At 35.7% G+C, this 22,631-nt stretch overlaps 5 protein-coding genes and 1 non-coding gene across 10 annotated transcripts; 2 read left to right on the top strand and 4 right to left on the bottom strand.

Annotated features, from left to right (window-relative positions):
* Positions 1–2,355: 2,355 nt before the first annotated feature.
* On the bottom strand, positions 2,356–4,344 carry LOC9304122 (bax inhibitor 1). Its single transcript, XM_021019250.1, has 6 exons — positions 3,966–4,344; positions 3,485–3,632; positions 3,300–3,390; positions 3,016–3,202; positions 2,766–2,924; positions 2,356–2,681 (listed from the first exon to the last, which is right to left on the bottom strand). The coding sequence occupies exons 1-6, from the start codon at positions 4,050–4,052 to the stop codon at positions 2,640–2,642; spliced, it is 714 nt and encodes a 237-aa protein (XP_020874909.1). The 5' UTR covers positions 4,053–4,344; the 3' UTR covers positions 2,356–2,639.
* Positions 4,345–4,454: 110 nt separating this feature from the next.
* On the bottom strand, positions 4,455–6,147 carry LOC9306168 (bax inhibitor 1). The gene is made up of 6 exons (XM_002868003.2): positions 5,983–6,147; positions 5,575–5,722; positions 5,410–5,500; positions 5,131–5,317; positions 4,869–5,024; positions 4,455–4,770 (listed from the first exon to the last, which is right to left on the bottom strand). The coding sequence occupies exons 1-6, from the start codon at positions 6,091–6,093 to the stop codon at positions 4,720–4,722; spliced, it is 744 nt and encodes a 247-aa protein (XP_002868049.1). The 5' UTR covers positions 6,094–6,147; the 3' UTR covers positions 4,455–4,719.
* A 275-nt stretch (positions 6,148–6,422) lies between these two features.
* Positions 6,423–7,556, top strand: LOC9304121 (light-harvesting complex-like protein 3 isotype 1, chloroplastic). The gene is made up of 3 exons (XM_002870050.2): positions 6,423–6,854; positions 6,968–7,105; positions 7,180–7,556. The coding sequence occupies exons 1-3, from the start codon at positions 6,461–6,463 to the stop codon at positions 7,431–7,433; spliced, it is 786 nt and encodes a 261-aa protein (XP_002870096.1). The 5' UTR covers positions 6,423–6,460; the 3' UTR covers positions 7,434–7,556.
* Positions 7,557–7,723: 167 nt separating this feature from the next.
* Positions 7,724–17,476, bottom strand: LOC9306167. 3 transcript variants are annotated; one of them, XM_021019247.1, is made up of 35 exons: positions 17,162–17,476; positions 16,984–17,077; positions 16,799–16,905; positions 16,232–16,698; positions 15,927–16,137; positions 15,534–15,833; positions 15,284–15,446; positions 14,912–15,049; positions 14,697–14,778; positions 14,254–14,537; positions 14,011–14,124; positions 13,689–13,933; positions 13,319–13,567; positions 13,062–13,217; positions 12,767–12,907; positions 12,406–12,645; positions 12,139–12,263; positions 11,925–12,042; positions 11,664–11,825; positions 11,432–11,579; positions 11,246–11,346; positions 10,995–11,156; positions 10,854–10,901; positions 10,626–10,733; positions 10,363–10,437; positions 10,176–10,226; positions 9,946–10,092; positions 9,745–9,875; positions 9,525–9,612; positions 9,247–9,306; positions 8,915–9,155; positions 8,681–8,832; positions 8,485–8,555; positions 8,242–8,398; positions 7,724–8,143 (listed from the first exon to the last, which is right to left on the bottom strand). In XM_021019247.1, the coding sequence occupies exons 1-35, from the start codon at positions 17,315–17,317 to the stop codon at positions 7,979–7,981; spliced, it is 5,457 nt and encodes a 1,818-aa protein (XP_020874906.1). In that variant the 5' UTR covers positions 17,318–17,476; the 3' UTR covers positions 7,724–7,978. The 3 variants fall into 3 exon arrangements, with proteins under 3 accessions (XP_020874906.1, XP_020874905.1, XP_020874907.1); XM_021019246.1 differs by having other exon boundaries at positions 16,799–16,908; positions 17,162–17,475; XM_021019248.1 differs by having other exon boundaries at positions 16,799–16,890; positions 17,162–17,475.
* A 135-nt stretch (positions 17,477–17,611) lies between these two features.
* On the bottom strand, positions 17,612–17,683 carry TRNAW-CCA. Its single transcript has one exon. It is a non-coding gene; the product is annotated as a tRNA-Trp (tRNA).
* A 1,199-nt stretch (positions 17,684–18,882) lies between these two features.
* LOC9306166 (calcineurin B-like protein 1) lies at positions 18,883–21,648 on the top strand. 3 transcript variants are annotated; one of them, XM_021019651.1, is made up of 9 exons: positions 18,883–19,087; positions 19,497–19,687; positions 19,982–20,064; positions 20,383–20,442; positions 20,568–20,676; positions 20,768–20,820; positions 20,942–21,022; positions 21,110–21,222; positions 21,338–21,648. In XM_021019651.1, exons 2-9 carry the CDS (start codon positions 19,609–19,611, stop codon positions 21,399–21,401), a joined length of 642 nt encoding a protein of 213 aa, XP_020875310.1. In that variant the 5' UTR covers positions 18,883–19,087; positions 19,497–19,608; the 3' UTR covers positions 21,402–21,648. The 3 variants fall into 3 exon arrangements, with proteins under 3 accessions (XP_020875310.1, XP_020875309.1, XP_002870095.1); XM_021019650.1 differs by having other exon boundaries at positions 19,490–19,687; XM_002870049.2 differs by lacking the exon at positions 18,883–19,087 and having other exon boundaries at positions 19,472–19,687.
* The last annotated feature ends 983 nt before the right edge of the window (positions 21,649–22,631 follow it).

Genomic DNA, 22,631 nt, shown 5'->3' with positions numbered 1-22,631 from the left:
ATATTCAAATTATTAAAATATAAAAGACATAACATTTTTACAAAATAGTTATATAACAATAATATTACATTGAGCAGTTTAACACAAATTTAAATTAATATTACAATAATAAATAATACTTACATTTAATTTTTTAATCATTTTTATGTTTTATTTTATGTTTCTTTTCTATTTTATATATAATTTTGTATTATCATGTAGTTTTTTTTAATATTGTTTGACATAATTTATTTTTATAATGTATGTTTTATATTTACTTATGAAACTTTTATCATTATAACTGATTATTGTTAATATTGAAGACTATAATGTAAATATAAAAAAATTTAGAAATAGATTTGAGGGTGTGTCATTGGAGTAAGTGACCCTCAAACCTTTATTTTGAAGGTTTGTCACCTTCAAAATGAGGGTCCTTGTTGGAGATGCTCTAACAAAAATTATTGATATAATTTTGTGTAATAAAAGAAAAACAACGTTAAAAAATAAAGAAATGGTATGTAAAGTCACCGTCCACCATGACGATCATGGACACAACTCCTCTCTCCACCGTTTGATTTAGTTAAAGATATTCAAACATGGGTCCTACTTATGTTTCTTTGGTAATTTGTGAATGTGATTAGGGAACTAATGCGAGATCAACACCATACATTATATTATACGTGTAATTTATTATAATATTCGGATTTCTTTTGCATTTAACTAGTCTATATATACATTTTTGGATGACTTTTAGCAAATAAATCCTGGAGTTGGACCTTATTTACGGATGAATGCCATTGGCATTAATTATTTAAATTTGAAAAATATTAATTAAAGATATTACCAATACGATTTCGAGAATCATAAATTCATATCTTCCTTAATTTTCTGAGTCATTAATGTGATAATCTTTAGGAAATATTTCTCTGTAAAAAAAAAAAATCCACATTAATGAAGGCATTAAAATCGACACTAACAATTAAATTATTTAGATGTTCAATTATTTTAAGATTCTTATATCTTATTTGATATTTTTTTTTTAATATCTCATTCTTTAATTACTGCGTTTAGAATTTATTGGTTGTTACCTATTTTTTGGTGAAATTTATTGGTTGTTACTTAATAAGTAATTATGGTGCGTTTATTTTAGTTAATATCTAATTTAAAGGATTTGTTTTCTTTTATTATTAATAAATGAATAACATGTATAGAAATAAAAGATTTTTTTTGCGACTCCATAATAAAAATATTAAACTCTTATTTTCTACATTTCTTACACATAATATCCTCTTATTCAATAGCAAAAAATATATATTACATATTTTTAAAAATATTTATAATATTTAAATTATATAAAAAATTTGTAATATTAATATTATTTCAACTCTATACAAATTTAATATATATGTATATATATCTTATGGGAACCATTTAAAAGAAATTTTTAAATTGACTTGAATTATATAGCTTTTAAATAAAAGTATTATTAAAAAGAAAAATAACTAAATAATGTTTAATTTCACGGGACGGGTAATATGATGGGACGGGTTTGGGTTGATATTTATAAAAGATCGTATACCACGGGTGAAATCCTAAAATTAACAATCAAAATAATCTATCAAACAAATTACATTTTGATTTTTTTAAGAAAATATAGCCCCGCGGTGTACCGCGGGTTAAAATCTAGTAGTATGTATTGAGATATTAGTACTTTGTGTTTCTTTTTTTTTTTGGTTTCATACATAGTTTAATGCACCAATAAAGAATTCTCAATTCAACGTAAAAAGTAAATAAATAAACCGAAACAAGTTAAATCATCGAGTTTTGAGATAGCATTATCCATTTTTTTTTTTCTTCAACACAAGAAAACGAAAATAGTATGAATTTTTCTTTTGTAAATGATATAATCTAATGTGATTGGTAAAATGTTATGAAGCATTAGTTACGAAAACTGAAGAATAATGTGTCAGAGACCGAATTGAAGAGTAGTCTTACCAAATTTTAAAATAGTGTAACCAGAAATTCAGATGCCAATCACATCTCTGATCTATTTTAAAAAAACGATGGTAATGTAATAATGAAATGGTGTGAGAGGTGTAGGCAAAATGATGGAGGATGATCGGACGGCTGAGAAAAGACGATGAGAATTGGATTGCTCTTAGAGGTCAAAGACAAAAAGTCATGCCCCAGTCGTGCTTACAAATCACGATTTACAAAAACCCATTTCATTTTCATACGCTAATAACAACTACTACAGCAACAAAACAATGTCCTATAATAATTTAGTATCAAATATCAACTAGCTTCTTCAAAATTTAAGATAGACAAAAAGTGTGGTTAATTCTCCCTAATATTTTTAATTTCACTCAAACTAGAAAATGTAGATCAAATTGTTTACTCATTTTAAAACCATCCTAATATAATATAAGCTTCTGACCAAGACATTACATTGAAACAGTTCTTGAAACATGTACACTTGTGACTCTCTCCTAACTTATCATTTTTGTTAAAAGTTTGATATTAGACAGTAAAGGAAACACAAAGCCAGAGTACAAAGTCATTTACAATCTGAAGTTTTAATGTATTTATGATAGCAGAGAAACTAGTGGAAAGAGTGATCTGCCTAAAACTCTGAGCTATGTAGACTTGGTTTGATGGTTTCATTTTCTTCGGTCTTTTCTTCCTTTCTTCATCTTCCTAAACTGCACAAAATAAGACGAAATTATATAGATAGAGACATTAAAGGTAACAATGAACTCACCAAGGGTTTTAAGAAAAGAACTTACCATGTTGAGAACGAGAATTCGAACAAACAGAGAAGCAAAGTGAGTGAAAAAGGTAAAAGAATGTTGCACATAGTCCATATCACCATGGTGTGCTTTCTCGATTATCATCTGTGTGTCCACCACTATGTATCCCACAAAGATCAAGAGTCCAAAGTATAGCTGCAAATGATGAGAATGTATGTTAATATAAGCAAGATTTTATCTACGATGAACATACAATTCTCTCCCTCTTGATGACAGAGTAGTTTACCTCAAACTTGACGACAGTTGTAGAGCCACCGAAGATCGAAGAGGCAATTTTTACCCACCAAAGGATGGACATACTACAAGAAAGTGAAGCTCCGAGGTAAAGGTACTCTCTACGCGTTGCCAACATTGCTGCAGCGGAGAAACACACAAATACTACTGCTGTTCCCACAAATGCAGTGACCAGGACGCTGGTTTAAAGAAGGAACACACAAACATTCAACATTGACAGATCCTAGAAGCTTGTGTAGAGATGTTTCTTTTTAAAGACATGAACAGAGAAATCACCTTGAATCAAAATCAATGACCAACATGATCATGGGACCAAATGAAGCACCTTTAAGAAGGGCAGATAGATACAGAAGGAAAAGCCTCTTTGCTGCATCAAAGAAAACATTAGAGTTGACGAAGGAAACAAGATTAGAAGAGAACACATTGTCAAAACACAAGTTTAAGTGATGAATGAAACCCACATTGTTGTTCATATGAAGGAGTGAAACGCAACCAGATCATGGTTCCAGTGAATCCAAGAGTAGTGACATTTCCACCGATATTCCAGACCATATGGAGGTAAGCTCCAAACGCAGACGCAAGAAGAGCAAAAAATAACGTGAGATAGACCTACACAACGAACATAGAATCAAGAAACACCAATAAAATATCTCAACTAATAGATACCAACGATCAAGAACACAACAACGAGAATCAAGAACAATACAAAATTGAACCAAGAAGAGCAAAGCATAATGTAAGATAGACCTGCAACGAACATAGAACATCAAGAAATATCTCTAAAGAAGTGCGTTTTTAAGTTTCTTTTAACTAATAGATACCAACGATCAAGAATACAACAACGATCACGAAACAATCTGTTGCATTGAAACGAAATGATTCACCAATCAATCGTATCACGAATCTCATTTCAAGAAACAACAAAGATTATGAAGACGTTACCCGCTTTAGATGATTCTGCACAGCAGGAGTGAATTCATGGAAGTTTCTGAGAGAATCATGGCTCCAAATCGTACCGTTCGCTTCCATAGTTGCTTTCGCTTGATAATGCTTCAGAGAAGAGAATTTCAAATGCAGAGACTTCAATTCCTTATTTATACGGTCACATAAATCAATTCTGTTTTGTTTCCAGAACTACCCTTATCCACGTGGAATTCCTCAGAAGAACACTCCAAAATGGCGTGGTGGTGGGCTTTTGAATACGAGCCCATTATGATCAATACTGTAGTAGACTGCAAAAACGTTACGTAGTTTCTGTTTCGGAGAAGGAAACGACATAACATGTTGACTCCGAAACAAAGAACACCATAACAATGTTCTTAACAATGAACACCATAACAATGTTATTGCATCTAATAACACCATAACACGGCTAATAACTTTATCGAAACTGTGTGAGCTGAGGAAACAAAGAACACCATAACAATGTTATTGCATCTGCAAATAGCAAGACCTGATGCTTTAGAATTCTATGCAGAGAGGGGAATGTTGAAACATGTACACTTATCACTTTGTCAATATTAAACAGTAGAGAAAACACCAAATACAGAAGTGTAGAGGAGACAGACAAATGCACGAGTCATTTACAATCTAAATTTTGTTGTATTAGTCATAACAGAGACACTAGCAAATCCAGAGTCAGAGGGGAAAGTGGAAACAGAAGATGGCTTTGTTTAAACACTCTGTTTGGGTGGTTTTAGTTTCTTCTTTTCTTCTTCTTCTCTTTCTTGTCAGCAGAGTTCTTCAACTGCACAAACGATAGGGGATATTTATGTGTTGTTATCTATAGATATTAGCCTTTAAAGATAACACTGAACCCACCAAGGGTTAAAGTAAGGAACTTACCATGATGATGAGAATTCGAACAAACACAGCAACAAAATCAGTGAAAAGGGTCAGAGAATGTTTCACATAGTCCATGTCACCTAGGTGTGCTTTCTCGATTATCTCTTGTGTGTCCACCACCATGTACCCCACAAAGATCAACAGTCCAAAATATAGCTGCAAATGATAATGTTGATAATTAGAGGACGAGCTTCAGGTAAGTATTTCGACGAAGAACATATAAACAAAACTCTCCCCTTGTTAGGTATTGAAGAGAGTTTACCTCAAACTTAAAGACAGATGCTGAGCCTCCAAAGATGGAAGAGGCAAATTGCAGCCACATAAGGATGGACAGAGCAGAAGAAAGCAGACCTCCAAGGTAAAGGTACTCTCTACGCCTTGCCAACATTGCTGCAAGCGAGAAACACACAAACGCCACTGCTGTTCCCACAAATGCAGTGATCAGGATGCTGGAAAACAAACATCCAACTGTCAGCTCCTAGAGACAATAGATTTGGGATTGTGTAAGAGGACATGAACAAAGCATACTTAAAACAATCACCTTGGGTCAACATCAATGGCCACTTTAATCAATGGACCTACTGAAGCACCTTGAAGAACAGCAGAGAGAAACAGAAGGGAAAGCCTCTTTGCTGCATCAAAGCAAAAATTTAGAGTTAAGGAAACAAACTTATAAGCTGGGACACATCTAAGTGATGAAACCCACATGATTGTTGATACGGAGGAGTTGAAAGCAACCAAATCATGCTTCCAAAGCATCCAAGAGTAGTGAGAAGTCCACCAATATTCCAGAGCATATGGAGGTAAGCTCCAAATGCCGATGCAACTAGAACACAACATAACGTCAGATAAACCTACAAAAAATTTCACAAAGAAGATAGAATCAACAACACTGAGTACTCTCCTTCACTATATCAGCACCAACATAGATCTCAGTTTTATTTGCACCATACAAGAACAAAGCGAATCTACAGAAACCAAACCAACGATACAACAACGAGAACCAAACCCTAGAATAAACGATTTTAAACAATGAAATGATTCCTAATCAATCGTACCACGAATCTCAATTCGAGAAACAACGATGAGAATAAATCGGATACGAAGAACTAACCCGCTTAAGATGATTCTGTACGGCCGGAGAGATCTGACGGAAGTTCTTGAGAGAATCATAGCTCCAACTCCTACGATTCTGAGAGTCAAAGAAGGAAGAGAACGCCTCCATTGTTGTTGCTTCAGAGAAGACGCTACTAGAATTGAAAGTGCGATTCCCCAAAATGGAAGACTTTCCTTATATACAGGTCAAATAAGTCAATATTAATCATATCCACTGGTTGTGTAATTTGACAATAATACCCTCAAGTTACGATTCCAGAAGCCACGTGGATTTTCTCAGAACACTCCAAAATCCTAGGATGGGCTTTTAATACGAGCCCATGAAGAGAATAGTCAGTTTCTTTGTGTAGAGTGGCAAAAAACGTTACGTAGTTTCTATTTCGGAAAAAGAAACGACAGACATGTTACTTCTTCGACGATAACAAGTCTATTTAGAACCACTAGTTGAGCTCTCAAGCGAAGAAGAAAGCATAACAATGGCGTTGTTCTCCCCGCCAATCTCTTCTTCATCTCTTCAAAATCCCAATTTCATCCCCAAATTCTCATTCTCTCTTCTCTCCACTAACCGCTTCTCTCTCCTTTCCGTCACTCGAGCTTCCTCCGACAGTGGATCAACCTCTCCCACCTCCGCCACCGCCGTAGAGGCTCCTGAGCCTGTGGAGGTAATAATTAAAGAAGCTCCGCAATCAACACCGCCGGTTACAAAGGAAGAAATCACCACCGCCAAAAATGTCGCCGTCGAAGGTGAAGAGATGAAAACGACGGAGACGGTTATCAAATTCCAGGATGCGAGATGGATTAATGGAACTTGGGATCTGAAACAGTTCGAGAAAGATGGAAAAACCGATTGGGATTCTGTAATCGTTGCTGGTTAGATCAGATCCTCCTCTCGAGATTTTGAGTTTTTTGCTCTGTCACTAGTAATGTTGGTGAAAACGAAATTTGAATTTTGATGTTAATGTTTTTTTTTTTTCTGTTGGAAGAGGCAAAGAGAAGAAAATGGCTAGAAGAGAATCCAGAAACAACGAGTAACGACGAACCAGTGCTTTTCGATACATCGATTATTCCATGGTGGGCTTGGATTAAGAGATACCACTTACCTGAAGCTGAGCTCTTAAATGGTTTGTGTTTTCATCATTCAAAAGATCAATCTAGTGTTACTCAAATACACTTATCTAAGATGTTACTTTTGTAGGTCGTGCTGCGATGATAGGATTCTTTATGGCTTACTTTGTCGATAGTCTTACCGGAGTAGGACTTGTCGATCAAATGGGGAATTTCTTCTGCAAGACACTATTGTTTGTGGCTGTGGCTGGAGTTTTGTTCATTCGTAAGAATGAGGATGTGGATAAACTCAAGAACTTGTTTGATGAGACTACATTATATGATAAGCAATGGCAAGCTGCTTGGAAAAATGATGATGATGAGTCATTGGGTTCTAAGAAGTGATAACAAAGATTTTCTTGCTTTCTTTGTTTTTGTTGTAATTAGGAGATGAACTTACCAAATGTAATATGAAGAGATTTGAACAATGTTTCCTCAGATTATCCTTGATCATTTCTTTTAACCATCTCTACTTCACTTAATCTAATTACTAAAGCTATCATAGCAAAGGAACTACCGGATCAGTTACGTACAAGGCTTTGATTTCTCTGCTAATAGTTGTCCTGTTTGATATATTCCAGGGTTAGGTTTTTGATTGTATGTGTAATTGCTTTAGCAATTTATTAACTGTGGAATGTATTGAAATATTTTTCTCTCTCATTCTCCCTCAAACTAGAACTTTTCATTATCATCTATGCCGATTACAAACTATGTATCAATCTTGGGATGAAATTATGTGAACTAATCATCATTGGGTTCAAAGAAGTTAAACAAAGTTTATGATGGTGTCATAAGTCAAACAAAAAGCTTAAGGAGATTTGAAGATGTTTTCTCAGGCATACTTGATTCAAAAGCTCCTTCAAGTACTCACAAGTAGATAAATTTTGGAACTATTGAATGCGTTGCTGCCGAGTGTATTCCCAGAGGGCAATGGCACCGCTGACATGAACGTTGAGAGACCTAACAACTCCAAGTTGTGGGATCTCGATACAAGCGTCCAGTATATGGATTATATCCACTGGGATGCCTTCCTTTTCACGACCCAGCACCAAAACCTTTGGAACAACAGACAGATCCGCTTAGTTTCTATGGGAAAGCCACAAGCAAGAGTAAATGAAAGGCTCTGTTCTTGTGTTTTTGCACATCAACTTACCGTCTTCTTTGGGAATTGGTATTTGTCAAGTGAAACGCTATTCGCCGTCTGTTCCAGTCCCAAGATTGAGAAGCCTTCCCGTTTCTTCTTCTCCAAGAACAGTTTCAAACTGTTTACTGGGACTTCCATGATTGGAACCCATTTCTCAGCAGTCACACTGCAGAAAAGAAAAAGAGAAAAACTCGTGTAAACTCTTGCACCGTCTTTCGATGATACAAGGATGACTAGAATATATAACCATACCTAATTAGTTGGAACTGTTTGTCGTGTATTATGTTTGCATCTGCAACAGCAAGATTTGATGCTTTAAACACCTGCAAAAGATACAGAGAGTGGATGTTAACGCTGCATTAGGTACAAGTACAAGGCTCCTAGCTTTTTCTTGCTTCCTTGAATTGCAGAAATGGTAGGGAAATACACAAAGAAGTAATAGCTATACCTCACATGTCCGGGCTAATCCAGCAAGATTAGGAATACGATCAACCAATGAAGCCACAAGGATCAAACTCTGTCGACCAGATTTCAACCTTTCGACCTCCATGCTTCTAGATCGTAAGAGCTGAGTCACGAGCTCATCTTCTTTTTCCATTTCTGAAAACTTACTTGTATTGGTACATAATCATGTTTACAAAATAATATTATCGAGAGGAATAGCTATATAATATTTGCATACCAAAGAGCCGCTTGTAAGTTTCCCCGTTTCGGAGCACAGAAGTTGAACTAGCATCTTGCTTCTCATGTTTGGAAAGAGTGATCTTCCTCTGGAAATCCAACGAAGATGGCTCAGAAATCCTTTCTTCATCTGTCGTTGATATGATCAACCGACGGTTGGGCCCTTCATCAATCTTGAAGCCTTCATTTTTGATGGTAACTACATCGTTTGCCATGGAAGCACGGAGATCTTCCCTTACATCCTGCAAGATGTGAAGATAAGGCAGAGAGACAGAAAAAAAAAAAAAAAAAAAAAAAACTGAAAAACATTCTTAAATATCTTTATTTGCTTACATTCAGAAAAGAGAGCACGTTATCCATGAGGCATGTTGGAACACATTCAAACTCACTTTCCTGCGCACAACATTCACAATATTGTCTTAAAGTAAAATGGTATTGAAATCCGAAAGCAGCTTTGTGAAATTAAAACAGCCACATGTTGAAGGATCAGTAGGAACCACAATAAAATAATCTCAATATTGCGGTCACTTAGCATTATGATAAATTTCAGAATGTCTCAATATTTCAATTAGCCCATTGGTGCAAGAACAACTTGAAGATTGCACTGTTACCTCAACACGATTTACAAAAACACCAGCTGGAGTAGCAGATGTGCTGGGATCATAGGCATCAAGAAATCCTTCCATGGATGCTCGCAATCTAGACCAGGAGAGAAAAGTCACAACTGAATTTGTGTAGTAAGCCAAAACCTTCTAAATGGCTTTGTCCACAAAAGATTGTTTCTATGACCAACATATTAAAATTATAATTACACTAAGTAGAACCACGCACCTTGAACAATCAGGATTCTTGTCCAGGTAAGACTTCAAATTCTCAAAAGAAAGTTTCTCCAGGGATATTGTATGAGAGGATGTGGACTCCACAGGGGGAGACAGTCTAAAGAGTACTCGATGCACTAATAACTGCCAAACAGAAAGAAGCTAGTATGAACTACCAGAAAGAAGACAGAGATGGCATCTATATAAGACCAACCTGAGCGAAACCACGTAAGCTATGATGATGAGAAGTTAGTAACGGTATTATTGGTGGAAGAAGTTCTCTCAGATGTGTCTGTTGAGCTATCTTTTCGGCATGGAGGATGACATTGGCTGCTACAAAGACATACGACGAGAGAGCTTGCTGCAGATTACAAGAGAACATCTATCAATATAATGAACAGAAAACTCATACCAAATACTTTCATCTTAGTTTGCGTAATTTACCTGAGCTTTACTGTCATAATTTTTTAGTATAGGAACTAACTGCTCTTTCACCTGTGATACAACAACCAAATAGTAGTTACTTCAGAGATAAACAAAAAATGTGTAATAACACAGCCCATTAGGACAGGAAACGGTTTATAGTTTGATTACAAATTTCCTTTTGGAGATACATAGAGAAGTTATATACCAATGCTGGAAATTTCAGGTAAATGTTGATGGCAAATGTTTCCAGGTATTGTCGAACAGCAGGCAGGTTATTTCTCTGCAAGCAAACAAAACACACAAACAATCAGCTTTGATTTAACTCGACAAACAAAAACTTGTATAGCAGTCACCGACACTTGTCTAGTCATCAACGCAGCAATCTTTTCCTATATTAGTTTCTGTCTGAATGGTTTCTCATGCATAAATGTGTGGGCTACTAACTTCAGTCTGTTCTTGTAAACTTACATGTAAGCATATGTGCACACTGTCCATAACTTGGCCAACAATGTCATTGCTGACAAACCGCGACATAATGCATATCATCTGCCAAGCACGTATTTTCCTTCTATGGATCTGTTACAGAAACCAGAAATTACTGTCAAAGTGGTCTGTCACTAGTAGAGATTTATCCTTTACCAAGTGTCCATCTAAAATTTAATGAAGGAACACAAAGGAAAGACATGCAACACTTACAGCACTATACTTCTTGTAAAGCTCCTTTGCCAAGTCTTTATCATGCACCTGTGCATATCATTATGATTAGATTTTCGGCATGTTGTCGTGCCTGCTAGTTGTTTTAGCAATATTTTGTGAAAACGAACAAAAAATAAGTACCGCTGCATCAAGAAGCTCCAACAGAAACAATTTTCCAGCCACAAGAGCATCCTGACAACCTTGATTTTGACTTGCTGGTTCAACCATATAGGCCAAATTAGCCAGCTTCTGAAACAGACCAGCGACAGAGACACGTGCATACAACTCCGTGTTGATAAAAAGCTGAGGAAAAATGCAGAACCTGTCACTTTACGGAGCCAAATAATTTAGCAAATCTATCAATCCATCATCTGTCAAAACTGAAATCTTACTTCTGTCAGTTCAGGGTCTGGGCTTTTGGCCAATAATGATACTTCAGTTCGTGCATCAGTATTGTCAGACAATTCAGCCTCAAAATCTTCATCAAATGCAACTAAAATCATAACAAAACGGTTAGCAATTCAATATCACAAAGTCATTGCAATAACAGCTTAAGAGAAATAAAAGCTAGTACAGACCAGAACCATAGAGCGTCAGAAGCCTCAATTCTCTAATATAGTACTTTATCGTCCTTGGGTACATGAGCCAGAGTCCTGATAGGTGCAAGGCCGCAAGGCGAATTGTGCGTGGACTTTTTTGACCTTCCTCAAGTACTTTTTCAACAAACTGTGAAACAAGACATTGCAAATAAACACATTTTTTCTCTTTGGTTCCCTCAATTAATTTAATTAAGAAGGGATTAATGCATACCCACTTCAGTGGACCTTGTCCATCTTCAGCTATGTGCATGTCTTTATTACTAAACAAAGAAGAATGCAACACAGAAGACAAAAGCGCAGCAATGGGTGCAACCCTTCTTTTTTTGCAGCTGATATGCAATATCCAACATGATTTGACCAACTGCCACATCGTCTACTTGAAAGGCATCACAAGAAATGAAATATATTTTAATTATTCATAAAGGATGAACACAAAACTTCCATCCAATCTAGATCAAAAATATTACAAAACCTGAGTATCCACACCCGAGAAACCATCCAAAGATGAATTCCCAGACGCAAGTATCCCCAAAGCGAGTCTGACAGATTTCAGCATAGGCAAAGCAGAACCCTCCCCAGCATTTTCAAGGCTGCCAAATCGTAAAGGGAAAGTTAAAGGTCATACAAAAAATATAAGCATGGTTACATCCTAAGACTACTTGAATCAAATTTATCACACATCCCACCTCTCTACAATATCTTGAAAAATGCTTTTAACTGTATCATCTGAGAAGAACGACTTTCTATCCCCTGGAGTACGTCTGGCATCAAGAATATGCATGACTGATAATAGAGACTCCACACAAAGCCACTGAATCAAGTACAAAAGGGTCAGAGACTCAGAATTTTCCTTTGGCCATCCAAAAGAAAAAGGCCACTGATAAGATCTTGTAATATGTATGATTCACTGGTAAACGGCTATAGCACTGTCACCTAATAAAACTATGCATTACCTTCCAGCTTAGCAGAACTGCCCTTCTACTTCTTACCAGAACTCCTGCTGTGAGAAGATGGTTAATGTTATGAAGGAAAGCCGGAACCGAAACTTGTAACCAAAATTCACCATCTACCATGGTTAACAATGTATTATCGTTTTCTAAAAGGTTGAAAGCTCCAGCTGAGCACAAGGACACAAATGCATTCAGTACTGCAGCTAGCGCCTCAAATGCTGCAAGATAGATCTCAGCTGCGGCCTGGTCAGAAGCATTTATAGTGAATTAGTGCAATGTGATTCCATAGAAGACATAAGAAAGCTGAGAGCTTAACACAATACATGCATCTTATCAAACTTGACAATTCACAAGCAGGGATTACCTCAGAATTACAAATTTGAGGTGATATGGTATGCTGGGTGAACTTCCAAAAGAAACCCAATGCTAATTTGAGTTCACCAACACCACTAGTGAATTGAGCACAGTATGACGAGATCAACCCAATGGTTTTCACCGACAATACCTGCCATCATAAAGAACTGGCATGAAACTTGTTCAATGTTGTCGTCAAGGAACTGAGCTTACAGAAATTTGTAAGTTATTGTCCTACAAGGAACTAAGCTCATGGAAATTTGCGTGTAATTGTCCTATAAAAACAAGAAGAAAAGAAATCATACAGCTTCCAGTACAGCTGTTGTAGTAGGAATAGATAGCCGGCGTTGACTTGGACCCCCTAGTTTTCCTGTGACAGAACCAGGCAGAGCACCATTCTCCACAGTAGTGTGAGACCAGAATATTGAACAAGATGAATCAGCAAATTGAATCAGCTCCTTCTGTATCGTCAGACCAGGAAAGAACCATCATATCATAGTAAGCCAAGTTAGTGAGAGAACAATTATATTATTGCGTATCAAGAAAAAATGTTGGCACATACCAGTATTGATAAGAGAACAACAGCAAACTTTTTCTTAATATTGGAAGCATTGCCAACAATCTGCTTGCCAGTTTCCTCATTAGAGCCAATGCACGACTTTCTTTTCACCGAAGAACTAAGCTCAGAAATTCCATCTTGCATGTTCTGGAGCTCTAAAAGCATACTCAGAATAAAGATTAAAAACTTGGCAGGTGTTCGTTCTAAATGGTTCTTCTCTTGGAAAAAACTAAGGCCGCTATTTTGCACAAACTGCAGAGTTAGAGATGATTGTCAAATTTGCAACGTGTTACACCTAAAAGTATCCAATATGCAAAAAAACTACCAGAAATATTTTGTTGACAGGTCAAAATCAAAGTCAAGGAACACAAACCATTATGATATCAGTGAGATATTTTTCTTTATTAATTATGAGGAACAATACTCTTGCCCATCGTTTTGTTTGAGAATCCCATGCTTCCAAGTCTTCATCATCAAAACTCTCAACATTATCACTGATAAATCCTTTCAGATACTCATAAAGGCTAGCCAGAAGACGGGTGCCATCAGTACATAAACTGTTGGAAATCTTTCTGTTGCACCCCTGGAGCCATTCTAACATCATTTTGCGCAATGAACCTGACATAGAAGAAAACATATGATATTAGAGAATGACCTTTCATTTATTTTCCATATGTAAATAGTCTCCCGCTCACCATCATGGTCAGTAAACTCCCGAGGAATTGCTGAAACAAACTGCAATAGTGTTCCAAGAGGTACATTACAAGGGTTCACCGCAGAAGCAGCAGTTTCTAACACTTTTTGATAAACTAGAAAATGGAAAAAAAAAAAAACAATCGAAAGAAGGACTTTTAGTGTGTTTAATATCATGAGGGAAGCCACAAAATTGTAATTCCACATACGTATAATTAACTCTAACAAGATAACTGATTAGTGACCTCGAATACGGTATTTATGATTAAAATGCTGTCTGCTGCTCTCTGCAACAAACTTCAAGACATCCAGTATATGTGTCATATCATCTTGACTTAAATGTTCACAAGAAGGTTCATGGGCAGTCCCAGAAAATTTATCTTCAAGGTGCCCCATTTCCTTGTCCCCGTATCCTCCAACCACATATGCCGTAGAAACAATGCATTGTACGAGAGCCATAAATCCAGCTCTACAAAAAGACTGTTTCTTCGCAAGAGATGCCAGGTTGATCAAAAATCCAACCCGATTCCTATGACATGAGTAAAGAGTTCAATAATCATAATGATTAAATTTTATGGTTTAATAATTCACAGACCCTTGAGAACATATCCAGCCGCACATGACCGATAACGTATTTACATGTAAGCAACGAACATAAAAAGTTGGAATTGTAACTTGAGACATCTACCTTGGGTTGAGGCAACTTGTGTACGCACACACATATTGAGCTGCACCTTCAATTGTTCTTGAGGTATATATTCCTTTCAGCCCTGGGAGAGCAGAATAAGCAAGAAATAAGTCTAGTTATCCGTTGTCACTTCGGCAAGATGGCAGTAAAACAATGAAGAGTTCCAATACAATTTATTAAAGACATTGGAATACATTTCTGCAAGAAGCACATACCAAAATCCTTGTGGTGTGTAGGATCATTCAAACCCTCTATGAAAGGCCCAAGAACGAAAGTTTGGGACATTGATTGTGTACATGTTTTGTATCTCCTCCACTCGATACCGAAAAAAGACTCCATGACCGTGCACCTGACTACAATTTAAATAGATGAATAAGAAACAGAACTGATATGAAATGGAGGTCTGAATTAATCAAAATGTGTTGCCAATGCCAACATGGATACTTTACTCTAAATGATGCTCTATTTGAGTAAAAGAGAATTTTGGCCACAATGGGACCACTTCAGATACTGATTTTATCTGATGAACAAGTGTAAAAATTTGTTGTATTCTAACTACACAATATGCTCCAACAAGCAAACAGTACCTAGAGGGTTATCATGACGAAAGCCTCGATTCCAAAGAACCTCTAACCAATTAAATATTTTAGCTTCTTCATCTGGAGTTTCCATGTGACCATGATGAGAGTTATTACAGTCGGATTTCAAGGTTCCATCATATCTGAGAGATGACTTGATTAATAAATCAATCTGAAAGGTAATTAAAAAAGCAATGAGCAGAGGAGAAAAGCATCAAGAGTAGAAAATTTACATATACCAGAGAGATAAAAACCTGACCTGGTTACTCCATGCTGCTTCTACAAGATGGGTGCCATACTCTTCAAGCATCTCATACAAGAGCAGAAAAGCTTGCCATCCTTGCTGACTAGTCAACCCAGAGTCGACAGAGCCATACAATTCTCCGACACCAAGCGACTTGGCTTCCTTTTCTGCCCATGTATCCTTTCTTGTCATTGACCGATTACCTGAATTCCCTTCAGGCTTCTTCTCAGAACTGGTCTTACTCACTTCACTTATGGATAAAACTGATTTTAGTATATGCAATGACTGCTTCCTTACTAAGCTCTCATCAACAACCTGAAACGAAATGTTTTGTACACATGGATGACCCTATTGGGGAAACTGGAGAATCTGTAAGAATAGCACAATTGATCGATATTTTTGCCATACCAAGCCTATCTTGATTTCATCCCAAAACTCTTGTTCGGATCTCAAGTCAAATTCGACAGCTTCTTTTTCTGAAACAAAACTTTCAGTTTCGTCTGTCCAAGAGCCAGAAGAAAGACACAAAGAGAGGACACTGTAAGCATCCCTTCTCTCTATTGATCCAACCGAGAACAGCTTCTTGCAGCATTCCCAAATTCTTTTTTTGAAGCCATTCCTGGAGTTTAGTAGTTTACAGCTTTACAAATCATAAAAGAGATCAAAGAGAAAACTAACCAAAAAGCACATAAAGTTTTGGTTCTTAACCTCACCTTGAAAGTATGTACATATTTTCTTGGTGTAAGATCTTCAAGGAGGACTGAGAAGAGAATGCCTTGAAAATAGCAGGGAGGAGGAAACTAACAGCACAAGAACGATGTTTTAAACTTTGAGACAAAAGCCGCTCAGTCATATTACACAAATCCCAAAGCATACCAGCTGCAAAACTTTCCATCTCTGGAGCTGCTTGGCGACTTTGAAAAGCAGCATTCAGAATCAAATTCAGAAGATGGCACGACAGTGGAATTGGAAATGATTCAGACAAATTTGCAATGTAGTTCTCATCCATATTTGTCGTATTCAAAGAATCACGAAGCAACAGATCGCCCCATTTGATGAAATCTGATTCTTCGTGTTGAAGCATTCCCATTGAAACACCAATTGATCTCAGTAAAAATGGCACCAAGCTCACTCCCAATACACTAGTCTCAATCACTACATCAAAGAACGATTCTACAATCTGGTACAACCAAACAAAGAAAAGCAAAAAAAAAAAAAAAATGATCAATAGTCTAAAGGAGATCAAAACTATGAGGATTATGGCAGTATAAAAAACTTACCTTATTAAGCATATCCAAATCATATGCACGAACCATCTTCATGAGTGGAATAAACACTCTCCACACAAATAACTGCAACGCATTATGATTATCTGCAGTACCAAAGCCTGCTTCAACCTCAAAACCCTCAATTAATCAATTCTCTAACCCCATACATATCTGAAGATTCAAAATTGGTAACTCACCAAAATTCCTTAGTAGATGACAAAGCCCAGCCACCAATGAAGCAATGTGGTTGCAATCATCAGAATCAAATCTCTTGTCCCCATTTACCGTGTCCTATTAAAAACATGTTCCAATCTTAAATTGAACAATCCGAAGCAAATTACCAAAGTGTGAAACAATAAACCAATCAATCAATACCTCTAAACGAAAAGGAAATTGCTCGATAAGAGATTCGAAAAGGGTTGAAGAAGATACGCCTGTGGAGCTTAAAACACAATCAAGAAAAGCGGGAACAGCTGCTGGTGGAACTTGCTTGAAGCTCAGTGACAATGAAGTAATCACAGACGAATCCATTTCAATTGAAACTTCGAGCTTCGAAAAAATGGCTGCAAGCAGCCGAATTAGATGAATAAACGTGAACGAATTTGAAATTAGTTCAGAGAGAATTGTTACGAAGAATCCCTTTGTTAAACCCTTTTGGCTCTTACTTTCAAATAATTTTCATGGCTTAGGACAGATAAACCCTAGTTCGTATAATTAGGGGGAAAATTAGAATTATTGATATGGGCTTGATTGGGCTTAATTGGGCCGAACGGATAGACTTCAGGAAAAAAAAAAAAAAAGGAATCCGGAATTAGTTCGGGGGATTGAACCCGACGTGAATCGAACACGCAACCTTCTGATCTGGAGTCAGACGCGCTACCATTGCGCCACGGATCCGAATGTTATTATCTTGCATTATAACTTATAAGTATATAATTTTGATTTAGATGCTAATAAAATTTTGATATAGATGCTAATAAAAAAAAAACATTTTGAGGACGCGTTCCCAACACGTCCGGTGACCAAAGAGTCAATTATGATCAAGAAAATTAATATACTGCATTACGATATTTATTAGTATTGTTTTGAACGATAATCACGTGGTCTGGTCGTGATTAAGGTCCTAATTATGTCAACGTTTGCCTGCCACATTGCAGACCGATGTACTAATTCCACACCGACTGGTCTACGACATATTTTAATCATAAAACACATTACTATATAATTAAATTGATTCGAGATATCTTAGAGAATTGGCTTCATGATCTAATTAATTTAGTTAATATACATAAGCTAAAATTATATAACTATTTCAACAGATAATTACAGTTAGAGCCCTATAGGCTTCCCAGTTGTCAGTAGTGCTATGGTTTTAAAATGGCACCCTGTAAATATCATACTATAGATTAGTGGATTTATTTTACCAAAAAAAAAATGTTCATGGATTTAAACACTTGTTTTTTTTTTTAGATAAGCAAAATCAAAAGAAGATATGGTGACCACTAACACGATCAGTCGAAGAAAAACGTTTCCCGAATTTATTATTGGCGTTTCCATTTTGCTCCCATAGTCAAATTATGGAGCATCGCAAACTATCTAATAAACTAATTATATAAAAAGTTATTATGATACATGGTCACCAATTCCGTATATTCAGAATATTCCTTAGAGGTGCCATTTTGACTTATAAAATGGACGGATCTTTGATTGTTTCCGGAAAGTGAATGGATATTTGAAAAAACCGAAGTTTTGAATCTATCTTTTCCAAATATATTTTTCCATTCAACCATTAGTATACATAATTTTGTTCTGAACATAGAATAATATCGTGTATGCTTACGTAACAATCAAATAAAGTTGTAAAAAAAAAAAAGACAGAAGATAATTAAAATAGTACAGAATGAAGAAACGTAACAGAAATCAAACTATGGAAATTAGGTACAATTAGGTTCGGTCTAACTGAAATATATAAACGACAACAAAAAAAACGATGATTCTATTAACTTCCAAAACTGACTCGTCTCACACGCGCTTACTAAGATTCACACGTGCGAATAATCCATCATATAAGACACTACTAAAATTCATTCTCAATTCTTTTACACTAAAGGAAAACAAAAATAAATAAGAAAAAAGCATCTAGAGAGTAATTGATCTCAACCGTCCGATCATTCATCTTGCCATCACCGTTCACCAATCTTCTTCGTCTCCTCTCTCTGTCTCTTTCTTTCTATCTTTCTTTTGCTGTTTCTCGCTCCTCTCTCTCTCTGGATCTCGCCGGCGAGCCATTTCTCTTGGGTGGTGAGTGTTGCTTCTGATTTTTTTTTCTTTCTATTTCCGTCAAATTTCGTTGTTTAATTTGATTTTTGGTCTGTGGAATTCTCGATGTGCCTACATTGATCTTATGGTTTCGAATCATAATTTTGATTTCATATCTCTACTCTTTGTTATGGATTCGAAAGAGCTTTGTATTTTTTTTTTTCCCTTATTGATGCTACTTTTGCTAGGGTTTACACTTTTCCTTGTATGTTTTTCTTCTAGACTGTTTTCAATTTTTACGTTTCACAAAGTTTATTTGATGGTCTGCTTTTATTGAAATGGCATTGTTCGTCTCTCTCTTTTTTTTTGTTTCTGAATATTTTCGTGTTCTGTTTCCATGAAAGATGTGTAGATTCTAAGAAGATGTTTGTGATGATTGTGCAGTAAACAGTAGGTAGCAATCAAGTTATAGCAATCTCAGAAATCGCTGTTGGATTTATCCGCCTTTGTTCGTAATCTGCGGATTGGTTTTTAAGGTTTTACCGTCTTATTTTCATCTGTAAATGGGCTGCTTCCACTCAAAGGCAGCAAGAGAATTTCGAGGACACGAAGACCCTGTTAAGCTTGCCTCTGAGACAGCTTGTAAGTTTACTTGCTCAATAAGTTTAAACCTCCTCTAGTTTAATTTCAATCTCAGAGATGAATCATCAGTCAGATCATATTCCACCCTTCTCTATTCACTAATATATGGGTTTGGATTTAATTAGTTTTGTTCATTATGTTTCTTGTCTGCATCAATAACTGTCAAGAAGGATGTTTGTCACCATGCTTTATATTGATATTCAAAAAACTTTTGTAGTGGATAAATTTCTTTGTTTGTTCCTGGTTCTTCTTTTGTTTGATCTCGTAGTGTCGCTTGTTTTTTTCTCTTTCCAGTTAGTGTGAGTGAGGTTGAAGCATTGTTTGAGCTGTTCAAGAGCATAAGCAGTTCGGTTGTTGATGATGGTCTGATAAACAAGGTACAAAGATTGATAAAGTTTGTTTCTTTTGACCCAATTTGGATCTTTCATGATGACCCCATCGTAGTATCTTTTTGTTCTTTACGCTATTCATCTACAGTATTTTTCAACTTAGTTGACTTTATTTGAGCAATAATTATTCTTACATGATGATCTGTCTGTTCCATATTGCATCGATTCAATGTATCGTAGCCCTTAATGTTTGACTTGAATTGTTAACTTATTTTATTGATTGCTTGGATTTTGAAATATGAGGCTTTCTTTCATGGCCCACTGTATTTATGTTGTTTTTTAAATTCTCGATTCACTTGTATGCAGGAGGAGTTTCAACTTGCATTGTTCAAAAGCCGGAAGAGGGAGAATATATTTGCTAATAGGGTAAAAACTAAGTTCATCAGCCTTTAACAAATTTGGTCTTTAGGAAGAGTGATTTGAACCAAGAACTCTTTGTTAATCAATAAGATAATATGTCCATGAAACTAAACAATGATGCTTCTTTGCAGATATTTGATATGTTTGATGTTAAACGAAAAGGAGTCATCGATTTTGGGGACTTTGTAAGATCACTCAATGTTTTCCACCCAAATGCTTCTCTAGAAGACAAAATAGATTGTAAGTTGTCAAAAGACAGTTTCATATCTAGTGTTTGTCGAAGCCTTTACGTGAAGAGTTTTATTGATTCTGGTCTGCGAGTTTTTCTCAGTTACGTTTAGGCTTTATGACATGGACTGCACGGGTTACATTGAACGCCAAGAGGTAACGATAATTTGCAAGCTTTGAATACTAGTCATGAAAGATGTTTGCCATGTTCTTGATTCTCCATCTTTTACTTAATTACTTTACAAAAAAATCGTTACTGAATGTGATATGTTTGCAGGTCAAGCAAATGCTAATCGCCCTTCTCTGCGAATCTGAAATGAAACTGGCTGATGAAACCATAGAGATAATACTCGATAAGGTTTGTTGTTGTCTAAGGTTTTGTTTTTCTAGATTGTATACATATAGAGATAATGTACTAAATGTGGTTTCTTTCATTCATGAACAGACATTTGAAGATGCAGACGTGAATCAAGATGGAAAGATTGATAAACTAGAGTGGAGTGATTTCGTAAACAAAAATCCATCATTGCTTAAGATCATGACTCTTCCATATCTCAGGTATAATACAAATTGCCTTTTATGCAAACCAAAAAGACAACAAATATTTGAAAAGATGCTAAACGGAATCTTCCAAATCATATTTATTTATTAACGTATACACAAAACTATGCAGGGATATAACGACAACGTTTCCTAGTTTTGTCTTCAATTCGGAGGTCGATGAGATTGCCACATGAAGAAACAATATGGTTGAAGACCGAGTCGTATTTGGAAGAACAATTCTGAGCTCATCGGTGTAATCAACATCTGTTTGTAAAACCAGTAGTAGATCATATTTTCTTGAAATTGTTTGGGTTCCTTTTTTCTTCTCATAACAGTTTTGAAATTAAGGTTTTTTAGCTTACAAAAAAAAAGAGCGTAATCACCAATCCTTCACTGCATATAGTTAGGAAATGTTAATGAGTTTTGTTGTACATATTATTACATCATACGTTTGTTGTAATTGATTTTTTCTAAGTAAAGAAAGATTAAAATGTTACAAAAGTCATAGATGTCAAGCGCATTAGGCGCAGCCGTGAGAAATTTATAATTTTGATGTGGAGCCTACCGTTACTATGCATGCATAGTAACTTATCTTTTTCTCTATAAATAGAACGTTAAACGTTCATTGTAAAATCACAATTCATACTTCAACAAGAAGAAGTTATAAGAAATCTCTCTCCTCCTCTCATCTCTTTATTTTCAGTATCCCGATCCTTCTGCGAGTATAAATTCTTTCTCCATTATTTATATTTATATACACCATAAAATAAAGTAATTATTATAACACGTTATCAGCACGATCACTCTATGATCGCTAAAAAAAAATACGGTATTATACCGGGCTGTATGTCGCCTCGTTAAAAGAAAAATATGAGAATGAAAAAAAAAAAAAAAAAAAAAAAAAAAAAAATAGAAAAGAAAATTATATAAATAAATAAAAGAAACTATATTACTTCATGCACCATAATTAATTATTTTCTGTCAATGGTTGGCTGAGCCACCTGAAATTTTATTTACTGCTTTAAATATTTATTTCTGTTGTCGGTCGGCTGAGCCGCCTTAATTTTATGCACTGCTTTAAATATTTATTTCTGCTACCGGTCGGCTGAGCCGCCTTAATTTTATTCACTGCTTTAAATATTTATTTCTGCTACCGGTCGGCTGAGCCGCCTTAATTTTATTCACTGCTTTAAATATTTATTTCTGCTACCGGTCGGCTGAGCCGCCACATATTTATTTACTGTTTCTATGTGAATGACTCCGTGACCATAATATCACCGTGAATTATTTGTTTATATTATGATTATTATACAAGAAGGTTTATTCATCTGTATAAATATTTTTATCTGAATCGATAATTTTTGTTTGATTGATCTCTAATTTTTCAGATTAATTTTTGTTTAAATCTTTTTCGCCAACGGTCT

This window comes from Arabidopsis lyrata, assembly GCF_000004255.2.
Source record: "Arabidopsis lyrata subsp. lyrata unplaced genomic scaffold ARALYscaffold_7, whole genome shotgun sequence".
Classification (NCBI taxonomy): Eukaryota; Viridiplantae; Streptophyta; class Magnoliopsida; order Brassicales; family Brassicaceae; genus Arabidopsis; species Arabidopsis lyrata.
This window is presented reverse-complemented; position numbering and strand designations above follow the sequence as displayed.